Here is a 13936-nt window from a genome sequence, read left to right as displayed (position 1 = left end):
TTTTTGTTCAAGATTATGAGGTGTCCTCATAGGCTTTAATCACTAGATATTTTATAAATTCGGAACTCTTGCACTGTTAGTTGAATTTGTTTAACATTAAAGATTAATACGTTGTTTACATAAAATTTAGCTTGCTAGATGATTTTCTCTCTTTTTTTTTTCTTGGAAAAAAATTGTTAAGATTGGAGAGGCATCTCCAATACTGTTAGCAGGGTGCTGATGACATATAGTGGTTGTCAGCAACTCAGCATAGACCCACCTAAAGAATTAACTACATAGGCTTGAATTGCAAGAAGTTTCATTCAATTGTAACTATTCAATTAGTTCTATGGCACCAGAAAAATTCCTTGTGAAGGGTTATCCACTGAGCGAGGAAAGTAATGCCACAGGAATTCAAACTCACGCCTACGAAAAAGGTGAGAATTTGTATTGAATCTTTAATCACTTCTATCAATTCGCATTAACAATAATTTCAATTTCTGCCGTGGATGTTGAATGATGCCAATTGCCCATTGGCACCGAGTTGAACTCAGTATTGCAGTAAATATCAAGGCACTGACCAAGTCTTGACCAAATAATGAGAGGTGCACAGTGGTTACAACCCAGAACCTTTTTAAGTTTTATACATTATCCATATCTTGCACAATAAAAAGAGGGAGAGATATAAAGCTCAAGTTTTGTCATTTTCTTCCTTTTCATCTCTCTTCCTTGCTTTTCTTAATAATAAAGAGAGCCGATTTGTGTCTTTCAGTATACTTTTCTTTTCGTCCTTGTCTTCGGTATGGGATCCACTTCTATGAGAGATGGCAATTACTAGAATGATATCTTCACTGTTTTTTGTGTTAACTTTGTTAAAATAGGTAGCAATGGCATCCAAGGAAAAATAACATTTTACACCCTAAAACAGGTAGAAACATCATATAAACATTTTTTTTTTGTGACACAAGATTGAACTAATGGTTGAAGAAGAAAAAAAGAAGGAGGAAGAATGAACTAATGGTTGAAGAAGAAAAAAAGAAGGAGGAAGAATGGTGGGTTCGAATCTCCCTACTGAAATTTCTATCAAAACTAACAAACTAACATTTATTAGTAAAAAAAAATAAACTATTGCTCCATAAAAGCAAAGCCTAACTCAAGACCAAGTTCTATGCTAGATTTCATAGCAGTCTTGACTTGCCATACCTGTTCCCAGTGATAGTGGAACTCGCACAAGAAAATCTAGTTGTGATTTTATTCATAGAAGATCTATTTTCTATTAGAGTGTAAGTAGCACTTATAAAGAGACAAACTATTTAATTATTAGTCTGTATCTTTTTAATCATAGTGGTTAATTACTCAAAAAAAATAAATTCACAATGAACATAAATTTTTGCCACTAGAAGCCAAAACAGAGAATGGAAAATATCAAAAAGGTAGAAATTGATTAAATTGGAAGCAGGTGCTACTCTTAGGTTGGATTCTGGATTTTCTCAGTATAATTGAACTATCCTCGATAACTAATCAAAGTATCAATTATCAAACAAAGTTAATCATATATATTTGGCTTGTCGTTTTTGCCCTTGATGACTCAAAAGCCAATACAAATTTATTTATTTATTTAGGCAGGTTATAGTTATACTTGTTGGTGCGCATCACTTTCTTCCAGGTGGGACACATGGCGACTAACTCATATTTAATAAAGAAAAAATAAAGTTGATAATGGACAAATTGAGGTTAGACTTGACGATAATTATTATGCTTATCCTAAAGTGAAAGTGTGGTGTGGTAGATGAAAACTACTAATTTGCTCAATTTATATATTTTATTTCCCTCCTATGCATATAAGTTTTGAGTGGGGCATGATATGCACATTCTAACGTTAAATCCAATGATAAACTTTGATGAAGATTTACCACAGATTGTTTGGGGCCACTTAATATGAACTCAAGTGGTATAATTGTTAGAAGTTTGACCAGGTAAACTAGTTTGATTTTTGTCCTAATCAACATCTTGAATAAGAAGAAGGAGAGTGATGATTATAAAGACTTTCATGACTTCAGTTAAAGATGCATAATACCATTCAGGTATACGCTAGGACTGTTGATCAAAAAGTGAACGTGAAACCAAGTGCACTCTTGACCGTACTTAGTAGTATGTAATAATATGAAGTATCAAATTATTAAAATAAGACATACACATGAAATTTCAAACTGGGTCAAAAAACTATATAGCATTTATCACAGCAATATATTAGTTGCAGCTAACTTCATCAATTGGATACTGATGGAACTAAAAAGCCTTTCCTGCAGCTGCGAATTGTAGGCAAATGTTCAATACATTTCATCCACAAGAATTAATATTTCCAGTTTCCAGCTGTTTGGAGAGTTTAGTCCTCCGTCAACAATCCAATTTTTCCTTTAAACTTAGAATCATCACATTATTTCATTAGATCTGAAACAAGATGTAGATGCATGATACATGCTTTATATTCATATATCATTGACATATCTGTGCGTGCTGAAGAGTCTGCAATTGGAATAGCATGGTTTTTAACCTGACAATTATTAACCAATATACATATAAGTCATGGCCGGCTGCTTGAGTAATATATTCCTTCTTTTCTTCTTCTCCTAAACATGTTCTCATTTTATTACTTTGCTTTAAGTCAATCATCATTTTAGCTTGTACAATTGAAACACTAATCCCTCGCCGTTAGAAGTGTACACACACTGAATATCTCATATGGGAAGTAGCAGTTACTTTCAATAATATAAAGTCAGAAAGGATCATGTCATGTGGTTATATTCTCATTGGAAGAGCTATGATAAATCCAGCAAATAATATATATCTTTGATTAATTAATTTAGAGAAACCAGTAAGCTTTTTTTGTTCTTTTTCTTACCTGGCCATGCCAGTTGCACATAATCAATACAATAAACTAAGAATCCAATTGAACAAAAAGAAAGGAAAAAAAAAATGAGGTATAATAAAGCTTTCATACAAGTAGTATTACAAATGCAGCTGCTGTAGAGCAGAGAAAGATATACATAACATATCATTGTCCCAGCTGGGAAAGGAAGGAGGAGTGGTAAACAGAAAACTTATAATAATATCAAACAGATATAATATGCTAAATAATCTCATGAGATGAGCCATGCCTTATTTGATTCTCAACAGCAGGGATGAAAAGCCAAGCATCAGACTTGCCTAGAGGGCAGGTTTCCTCAGGTCAAATGTCCTGATCAGGTTTCTAGTTCCATTCTTGTAGCATCATTTGGCCATGGCTCCAACAAAGGCGTGAACTTGGACAAAATTGGTGTTGTTCTCGTCTTTAAGCCCCTCATGATGATCTTCTTCTGCAGGACTAATTTGGAGAAGGAGATTGTGGGAAAAGAGGCTACAGAGTTGCTACTTATTCTTTCAAGAGGATATATATTTCTTAGAACACGAGAGATGGATGGAACAATATTCTATATTAATACACATAAATGCCAAGGGTCTATCTAGTTCACCCGTGTCTTGGATTTATTCATAATTTCTTGTACGAATATTGACAAAGAAGGAATATTCTATTACTTAAGATTTTTCAAAAATTACTATTGTGGAATCAGATGTCACTTAAAGAAATTATTAATACTGAAGAATAATTTTGTTTGTTGTATTTGTGCGTAGAGCATTGAGTTGGAGGGGTTTTGTTTATCTATATGGTGGACCTAACCAGCTCTTCCATCAATAGCAGGCTGATGAACAATGCAATGTTTATATGACACTAATTTCATTTTGTTAGCATGTATGATTAAAAAAGATGGGTTATACAAGGTGGGTTTGAATCTCTTTGTCATCTATTGTACCAAAACAAAGTCTCACAGAATAAAGAAACTCATTGAGCTATGGCTATCAAAATATTCGTGGCCTTAAAACTTTCAATCGTAGACTTGAACAACCAAGTAGTTTATTTCCTATAGCTAATTAATTATCAAGGTTATCCAGTGTTGGCAGTTAGTGTATGTTATTAATGCTTACAATTTGAGTTGTCACAAGGCTTGGAACCAGGACAAAATTCTATTAATTGTAAAGTAAATGAGTCCAAATTATGCAACCTCGCATTAATCCTTCCTTTTGAAGTAGGTCAAGTGAGGTTGTTTTTTCTCTTTAATGAAAAAGTAAAGCTTTAGATAAAGTATGAACTAGGGTTGTTGTTTAGGTTGATAAAGTCGTTGGAGATGATTGTGTGGTTGTGTTGGGTAATCAACTCTCTCACAAATAAAATTATCGACCCCCACAAAGAGGATCATGAGAATACAACAAAAATTACATTATAGGAAAAATTACAAAATTGTAACTCACATCAAATAGTGTATCACTCTACAAATTCGAGTATCTCACTCAAAGATTACAAGAAATGATGATAACACTGTCATGCAAAGATATTTTTCTCTCAACAAAATGACTTTATTTCACAATCTCTCTTCTCACATACTCTCTCCTCATGTGTTGTGTTTCACTATTAATTATCTTCTCTATTTATAGTGAAGATAGCTATCAAATATAATAAATAAACTCTCTTGGAAGTTGAAACAAAAACAACTTCCAATGCATCTATTTAACTAAGGTTCATATATTAAAATGCAATCTTACACTTTATATTTAAATCACCTAAACCTTAGTGATAAAAATTCAATTCTCAATATACATACATCTTATCTTTTTACTTGAAAATCTATAATTGGTTGTGCCCATGATTTTGGTGGATGCTTTCCTGGTTCTTCTATTGTACTCAACCATATATATCTAATATCTTGTAGTTTGGGAAACAAAGAATTTTCGCAATTAACCGGCCCAAATTTCAAGCTAAAACTGTTTAAGAAATTTGTTAGTAACTGGAAAAGAAAGCAAGAGCACCCCTTGTCCCCAGTGTTACTACCTACACAAAAAAGTGTACGACTTTTTCTGTGTTTTGTATTATTTGGTGAGTGCTATTCACACAACTGTGCGACCACTTTTGGTCACCATTCTCGAGGCCGAGGCTCAAGCCTCAAGACAAATTGACTCAGAAATTTTTGCACGCTTTCAAGGTTTAGCAAATTCAATTTTACATGTTACTACTGTGTTTTGTTTTAGCTCATGAGATTACTCCTACAGCACCAAAAAATTTTCTAAGTTGTGATACTCTGCCTCAAGACAAAAATAATAACCACAACTCCATAAGCCATTGCTTAAATTCAATATTATATAAACTATAAAATTATTGATAAATTTAATACTACTGAATAAGTTATTTAAATTCTTTAATTCTTGTGAAGTAAGGGGCATTTAAATTTTAGCCGGCATTATAATGGATTCTTTTTCAATTCAAATACAGAGCTAAGCACCATAAACTAAAGTTACCCTGTGGTAGAAGTTAACTAATCTCAGAAGTGTAGATTTTATTTTAGTCAAATCGAGTACTGTAATCCGAGTGTTAACTATTAAGTGCATGCTTGTATCCACGTCCAGTCCAAGTGAACGCCAAAACAAGTCTCTCCTGGCTTCTCTGTTTTGCATGAGAAAGTGGGAAACATCCATTCAACGTAGTTGGAACGGTTTTCCCAACGCATCCAACATGTTTGGTTCCTTTGGTTTTGGATCAAGTTGAACAAACTCGGGTTAAACTTTCTCAGTTCACAGCAAAGTTGCTTGGTATAGTTTCTATATTTTCACTTCACGTTTTTTATGCACTTATTGTCATCTCATCATTTAATAAAAACATTTTTTTTTGTTTTTAACATAAATGGAACCCACACGAAATGTTATCACTTAAATTAGTCAATTTTAATTTAATTTTTTAACTGAGAAATATATAAAGCTTCTATTTACACCTAACTTCGAAGGATTGAACCACTTTGGGTGTAAAGTGATGTCTCTAATTGTAATTTCATGTTCAAATTAAGAATCAAACTTACATTGATCAAGGGACATAAGTATCAAACTACTTGTACCAAATGACTTTTGGTATCTTAATTTAAATTCTATGTTTTGCATAATACTATATATCTATTAAAGTAATTTATCTTTATTTAATAATACCAGTGATGTTTTATATGTCTTATAGTCTCACTATAATTAGGATGCTCTTATTCTTAATGTCGAAGTTTTCTCTATCTAGTGCATTTTGAGGCAGAGGGAACTATTATACAAAGTTGTATATTATATGGCTAAAATTGTGGATTTAACAGGTGATGGCTAGATGAATCAGCTTCCTAAAGTAATTAGTTTTCTTCTTTCAACTGAAAATTTATCTGTTTTGTTGTTATTAGACCTCACTTTTATTTTCTTTTAAATAATGTTACTTATAATTTTTACAATGCAATTTTATATGAGAAAATAGGTCATTTATAAATAGTGAAAAATAATTTTTTATTATAATTCAATCATAAATAATTATTTATGATAATTTTATTGATTTTTATAATAATTGTCTTGAAAATAATTTCAACGGTGATTTGCACTCATTTAGAATTATTATAACTTTTTTAGCTCTATTTATTACGTCATTTATTTTATATTTCATTCCCTTTTTTTCTTTTCTTTTTTCATTACTTTAAAAATTCTCATGAAAATATTGCTTTTTAGTAACCTAACAGGTTGGTTGATTGGACTAAGACAAGGCTTCAGGCTTCTCACAAGTTGCAAGTTGGTATCTCTATTTGTCTCTTTGGGATGAGGTAAAATTATTGAGTCTAGAAATTTTCCCTATTTTTGACTTAGCATCATCCTCTCCCCCTAATTTTTTATTACCGAAGAAAATACTATATTACTCCTTGTTTTCATCCCAATTTCTCGGTATACCCGTACATCCCAAACAAATGCAACACAAATTTAATAAATAAACACTCTTGTTTGACTCTCTTCTGTGCAAACGAGACAGTGTGATTTTGTGGAAACGTGCTTATTTTCTCCATTTGAAGTCCCATCAAGTTTATTTGTTCAATTGTGGGAACGTGATCTTCTTCGTGTGAGCTATAAGAGTTTTCTTGACAGTTGATCAAGTCCGTGACAGTTCTTTTGAAGAAAAGAAAAAAAAACCACTTTAAAAGAAGAAAAATAATATCCCAATAAAATAATGAATTTTTTCGACTTCTTATGTTAACTTAGCAAATAAAAAAGATTCCTTATGTGGATGCACTAGAATAAATAAAAAGAAAGCATTTGTCCCACTTTAGTGCCCCCACCAAGTAAAGGAAATGCGGAAGTGTTTAATGTGTTTCATGGAGTTTTAATTTTATTTTATTATCCACCAAATAAAGGGAAACAAGATATAAGTTGAAATAACAACTTTCATATACAAAAACCCGATTTTATAAAAAAAAAACGATTAAATATAAGTGATTAATTTGTTTTAATTAAAGTTAAATTATTCAGATACTACTTGAATTCAATTCTTGAAAAAATAATTCTTAACTAGATTTTATTTATCTCTCAACTGAATTTTAGATTAGTCATGACTTGTTTTCTCTAATGAATGGAAAAATTAAGAAAAAAAATGCTAATTTATTCCCATTATCCCATTTTGTTTCTGAACATAATCCATTTTTTTATTTCTATGTTGAAATCCTTTCAGTTTGAAGGTACAGCTAACTCATCATTTTCTAAAAATTTAAAAGGTTTTAAAAAATCAGTTATCTGTATATAAAAATAAAATAAAATAAAAACTTTCTATTCTATACAACTCTTTAATGATTATTAAGCAGATAGTGTTTCCCCACATTAATTCAAATGATGTATCTTTCAACTTTTCTTTCCTTTCTCCATTTAGCTAACCTTTTCTTCTTATTCATATGCAAATTAATTCCCTCGAGTTTGATAAATTATGTATTTTCAGAACATACATAAAAAGGCCATCAGCTATTGCATTCTTAACCTCCCCCACATATTTAAGAAAAACTTCATAAATCTGCCAAAAATTATTTGAAAAACAATCAAGTAAAATAAAATAAAACAAGTGTCCCAATATAAACATGAACATCACTTCTGCATGTGCATTCATAAATGATCAAGGAGTCAACTGAAAATACACAGGATCTCTGCCGAATTCTTAAAATTATGGAACGGCAATAGCCTACAAAATACCAGTACAACACTTCAAAACCTGAATTGATGTCCTGATCTAACAAGCATTTGTATTATTGCTGTCTGGAATTTCTCATACCTGACAAGATTTCAGGGGAAAGAAGATATCAATAACAATGAGCAAACACAAATGTCAAAGAAACACATGAGAAAAGTCCAGGAAATCGCAGATACCCTGATTACAGCATATCCACTAATCAGAATGACACCATATCTCTGAATTGCAATATCCTGTAAGAGAAATATGAGACAGCAGATAATCTGTGGCCGCTTATAAAATTAGCCACCTGCTTGTGTATTTGTATTGCACTATATATATGTTTCTTTCTTTTAGCCTAGCATGAATTTGGGTGCGAGACACAAAATAAGACTAGCAACCCAAAATAAAAGCATGCACTTCAGCCCAACTAGAGACTGTGTAAAGAATGCCAGATAAACCCTTCCAATCAGAAGTGCTTCCTTCAACATATTCTTTCTGTTTCTTAACCAAGCCAGAATACAATGGGACAAATGAAATACCAAACTGCGTCCCTACACTTCTAAGGCTTGAACTTGAACCAATCACAATTCCTACATCAGCTTCAAGTAGGCAAAGTAAATCACCCACTGAATCGCCAATGTAAACAGTTAATTTCTTTTTGTCATCATTGCAATTTTTCAATATGTTACGAAAAGCTTCAACCTTGTCAATGGGAGACTCCACTTTCTTAACAATTTCACCCGTGGAAACAGATCCCTCATAAGTGAACTCATTAGCATGAACATTCAACTCATTTAAATCAGCTGCTCAAAAATTAGAAAAATAAAATTATAAGACAATAGGAAACTAAAATATAATCAATTTGGTAAGTTCTCAGCAAAAAGTACACATAAAGAATATAATATGAAACCACAAAAGATATAAACTACTTGAGTAAACAAGAAAGACATCAACTATTAAAATTATAGAGAGAAAAAAAAAGAAAACATCAACTGTTGTTAAATCACTGAAAGTTATAAAAAAAATATCAAAGTAGCAAAAAAGAAGCTAGCTAAAGTGGGTCAAAAATTCCAGCAGAGCTTTCCACTTTTGTTACATAACAGTAACAAAAGTTCCCTTACCATAACCATGGGTAGAGCAGGAATGAGAAGCATTCAAAAGTTGTATCCCCTAGTAAAAGTAATGATAAAAAAACAGAAAACATGGTCACTCTCCAGCAAAATGCATCAGAAAGTTGCATAAACCTCACAATACCATCTGTGTTCATCAACAACCCAAGCAATTTACTCTATGCAACACAGCATGATTAGGAGGACTCCTAGTCCTAGAGTGCAAACAATAATTGATTCACATAGAAGTCCCAACAGAAAAGGATTTTAATTCCAAATGCAAAAGTTGCTGAAAATTAACAACTGGAATACAAGTGATAGCAAAGAGTACTGAAATTACAGCTCATGCAAAGGAATATGTACCGGAAGAGAAAGTAGACCTAATGAGGTCACCACACCAGCAGTATGAAAGAACATGCACGTTGGCATTCAAATTTTCATTCTTAACAATGCTCTGAAAGAAGTTAGGGCAACCATCTTGTAGTATCAGACGCTCTCCAGCACGCTTTATATCTTCTAGACTTATACCCTTGAGTACCCCTGACTCGATAACCCTATTATTTGCAGTGTTCTCAAATTTTGAAAGTTGCTCAAGGGCCATCGACAATTCTTTGTAATCGAAATTGTTCACTGCAAAACACAAGATCAAATCCAATTAACTAAGTCTGAGGAAAACAGGCTCTGCCTAATCATTTAAGACTACTGTAAAGAAAACACAAAAACACCATACATCTATCGGGAGGCATAATGCTTTCTATACATTGCTCATACTCCTCCGTATACTGTTTAGATAGAAAACCCCATGTATTCCTGAGGTCAGAAGATAACATCCGAACAATTTGATCTTCAGGCTGATTCTGATCAGATTTTGGTGCCGTCACTATGGCAATTTCAGCCAAGATGGCGGACGAATCAACTACGGTGCATGTTAAATCAAAATCAGAAAAAATAATGAGATGATCTTCCACAGGCTTATGTCCTTTAGTCAAGGGTACTATAGTTGGCTGGAAGAGTGGCTGAGCAGAGAAGAACTCTATTTCAAGCTTCATTGCTTGGTAATAAAGCTTTTCAATGACATCAAGTTCTTCACCAGTCAAAGAGACACTTAGTTTGTCGAGCAAATCTTCAGTTTGCAGAGTAGTAGCCTAAATTAAAATATAAGAATAACTGAGTAGTTGGGGTGCAAGAATGCCATGACTAAAATGTATATTTGACCAAGATTCAAAACAGTATCCAAGCACCCACAAGGGCAATATGGTATGGCTCTACTGTCAATATGACAAACCTGGAAACCATCAGAGGAATAGTTGTTGATCCACTTGTTATATGGGTGAGTACTTTCATTGGAATCCAAAAGTTCCTGGAACTTCTTTCCCATAACGGCATAAAGCCTCATGCAAGGAGTCATGGCACCTAAAGTATAAGCAGCAATTTTTGTTTTCTCAAATGGTGTAGCAAGTTTACCAGGACCTTTTAGTCCTTCAATCTTCCCAGAGGCTGTAGCCAGCAGGAACTCTGTGTACTTAACAGTTGCAGAATTAATACCATGCTCTTTGGCAAGGTCCAACTCCCGTTCCTACAAACCATTAGCGAAAAACCAAAATAATATAGGCTAAATGGGTGGTAAAAGGAAAAAAAATTTAAGCATGTGAAGTATAAATTGGCAGTTTGAAAATTTCATGAAGTTAGCACAATATGATACATACATCACATACATTTGAAGTTTAAAGATTGGCTTAATCTCACACACATTGTCATAATAATAATAGACTAACTGAGGTGAAGTTCAGGCAAAAATCATACATTTTTTTCCTTCCCAGAAATAATTTACAAGCACTCAGTTCCCTGTTCCACTGGAATGGATGTCCCACGTAATCAAGCTCCAACATATAAAACTTAATTATTATGCATGCAAATTGCTCGAGTTTTTTAAACAAGGGATCCAATCAGCATATAGAAGAGATTTATTTCCTTTACTACTTGCACACAAAGCCTACGATACTAATCGCGAGGCCTATTACAAGTTGAGAATCATGGAAAATGACATTCTTGCCCTGGAATGCTTCATAATTAAGTCACAATTCAGAAATATAAGTTACAGAATCGTAACGAGTAAGATCTGAGGACCCTGATCTAGTCCATGCCTACACTACGGGGAAAATCGTCTTACCTGTACCAGCAAGTTGTGCATCTTCAGCTCCTCTAGAACTGCCTTCCTCAACTCACAGATTCCAAGTTTCGCATCGTCGTCATCAGCACACTCTTCAGCCAACTCATACCTGCGAAACAATAATTAAACACAAAGAAGAACCTTTAAACAACCAAATTATTTTGCACAACCTTAAAACAATTTTTTCTTATATTTAAAGAAAAAGAAAGGGTAGGAGGAGTAGAGTAGGTCTTGCACGGCGTTTTTTGTTTCTTTCTAGATTTAAAGACCGAAACTCACCTCAATGAATGCATATACAATTTGACCAAATAATCTAACCTTCCAGTTTTGGTTGCTGAGAAAACTGACAAAAAGGAAAAAGACATAAAATAAAATTCCAAAGACATGAATTGAGTGGCACTAACTTGGAACAACCATAAATTAAATTAAAATTAATAATAATAGAAGATAATAATTGTTCTATTCTAGTTGTAAAGTTTCTCAGCAACCAAACTGGGGACAATAATAATAATAGAAGAGAAAAGCAAAGCAAGGTTAAGGTATTGAGGAGGAGGAGGAGGAGGAGGAGAGTGAACTCACGCTTGAGCAAAGGCGCGTAGGAAATGAACGTCTTGGGCGATGTAATGGTGGAAGGAATCAATGTGCAAATTACCGGAGGCCAAGGCGATGGCGAAGGGAGTGTACATGGCGAAGATGGATTCACGAGTGAACTTGATCCAAAACCGTCTCGCGAGTCCGGTTTCGCTGTTGCTGTTGCTGTGGTTGTGGATGGCCGCCATTGACAATCTCGAAGAAGTGAAGGTCCTCCTCGCCCAGTGAGGTCTAAACGAAATTGGAGGGCTCAGATTCAGCAGCGAGGTTTTGATGATTGGGCTTCGGAGGAACCACCGCATGCGCATCAATCAAATATCAACAATTACAAAGACGCCGATGCCTCTCTCTCTCTCTCTCTCTCTCTCTCTCTCTTTCTTGTCCTGTGTGTTTGTTTTACAATCTACACAGTGAGTGAGACTGAGAAAGAGACGAGTGCTACTCTTGTTCCTGGGCTGGCTTGCCACCTCTCAGTTTGGGCCAAGCCCAACTAAAGATATTCATGGCCCGTAATAAATGTGTTTTTTTGTTTAATCTCATGAATACTGATAGTATAAAATAATATATAAAATAATCATTAATATATGATATTTAAGATAATTATTATAAAATTTAAATTTATTATAAATGATGAATTATAATTGAATAATGTTTAAAATTATTTTAAACCATCATACCAAATACAAGTAATTACACCCAAATTGAGATTATTTATGATAAATCATATTATGTTATATTTTTAATATCAACTTAACTGTTAATAATTTGTGATCAAATATAAAAAAAATAGTTATATATATATATATATATATATATATATATATATATATATATATATATATATATATATATATATATATATATATATATATATATATATATATATATATATATATATATATATATATATATATATATATATATATATATATATATATATATATATCATCTTAAAAATTGAAATACACTCCTAAAATGTATTTAAATTGTGATTATGCTTTTAATATCAACTAAGCGGTTTTTAACTTAACTTCTTATTTCTTTCAATTTATTAGTTTCAAAATCTTTACTTCTAACTTTAATTTGAATATTTTTTAAAATAAATCGTTAATAATTAATAATGAAAATATGCATAATATAAATTATTTATCATAAACATAATTTATATGTTGAAAGTATTTATTTATTACAAATTTTAATTATAATATAATTTTTATTTTTTAAATATTTATTTATTATAAATTATTTTAATTATAAAATAAATATTTATTCTGTACAATATTTTAGTATCACTATAATTCTTGAAATATCATTGTAATTTTGAAGTATTGAAATTCTTTTAAAATGTTTATATGTTCTGAAACTAAAATCTAGAATATTGATAATTTTTTTAAAATTATATTCCAGATTTTAACACCCAGTGTGCATTAAATTATATTTGGAAATTCAATTTCAGAACAGGATAATGGTATTTTTTTAATAGAAAAATAAGAAGGAAGGATGGTGTAAAATTAAAAAAAGATGTTGCAAATAGTAAAGCATACCTTAAATTTTTCATCAAGCCTAGTAGCATTGGATGAAGCCCGTCAGATTTTCTGAGAGACCGATGTTGAATTTAAAAAAAAAAAAAATTAATGATCTAACGTGTACGGATCTTAAATCATGATAGGGGTATTAGAGGTTTAAAAAATATTTTTATTTTTACACACATCCTTCTTCCTTCATCTTCTCTATCCATGCATATGCCTCAGTCTCGAGCATGCATTGCAAAAAGAGTAAGCTTTGAAACTGTTCGGAATCTTACCAAATTTCAACTTTGAAGATTCAAATATTGATTGAGAGCAGTTTGATATTTTGTTTACAAATTTTTAGCTACATGGAGAGACCGAGATATATTTGGCAATTATATGAGGTCCCATTCCACGAAGCGATGAGCTAGTAATTAGTAAAGATATCGTGGGAGGTGGATTCATTATTCGAGAATTTTGTACTGATAGG

At 32.3% G+C, this 13936-nt stretch overlaps 1 protein-coding gene across 5 annotated transcripts; it reads right to left on the bottom strand.

Annotated features, from left to right (window-relative positions):
• Positions 1-7971: 7971 nt before the first annotated feature.
• LOC100788250 (bifunctional TH2 protein, mitochondrial) lies at positions 7972-12356 on the bottom strand. Of its 5 annotated transcripts, XM_041005760.1 has the most exons (8): positions 11927-12355; positions 11348-11456; positions 10463-10753; positions 9908-10322; positions 9541-9807; positions 8771-8871; positions 8263-8319; positions 7972-8167 (listed from the first exon to the last, which is right to left on the bottom strand). In XM_041005760.1, the coding sequence occupies exons 1-8, from the start codon at positions 12244-12246 to the stop codon at positions 8162-8164; spliced, it is 1566 nt and encodes a 521-aa protein (XP_040861694.1). In that variant the 5' UTR covers positions 12247-12355; the 3' UTR covers positions 7972-8161. The 5 variants fall into 5 exon arrangements, with proteins under 5 accessions (XP_040861694.1, XP_040861693.1, XP_040861696.1 ...); XM_041005759.1 differs by having other exon boundaries at positions 7972-8319; positions 11927-12356; XM_041005762.1 differs by lacking the exon at positions 8771-8871.
• Positions 12357-13936: the final 1580 nt, after the last annotated feature.

Source organism: Glycine max, chromosome 10 (assembly GCF_000004515.6).
Source record: "Glycine max cultivar Williams 82 chromosome 10, Glycine_max_v4.0, whole genome shotgun sequence".
Classification (NCBI taxonomy): Eukaryota; Viridiplantae; Streptophyta; class Magnoliopsida; order Fabales; family Fabaceae; genus Glycine; species Glycine max.
This window is presented reverse-complemented; position numbering and strand designations above follow the sequence as displayed.

Coding starts and splice junctions, on each gene's coding strand:
- LOC100788250 (XM_003536085.4), bottom strand. CDS start 12,246: ATGCGCATGCGGTGGTTCCTCCGAAGCCCAATCATCAAAACCTCGCTG. Junction 11,457..11,926: donor CTACGCGCCTTTGCTCAAGC/GTGAGTTCACTC, acceptor ATTGTTTCGCAG/GTATGAGTTGGCTGAAGAGT. Junction 9,808..9,907: donor CATTATGCCTCCCGATAGAT/GTATGGTGTTTT, acceptor TGTGTTTTGCAG/TGAACAATTTCGATTACAAA.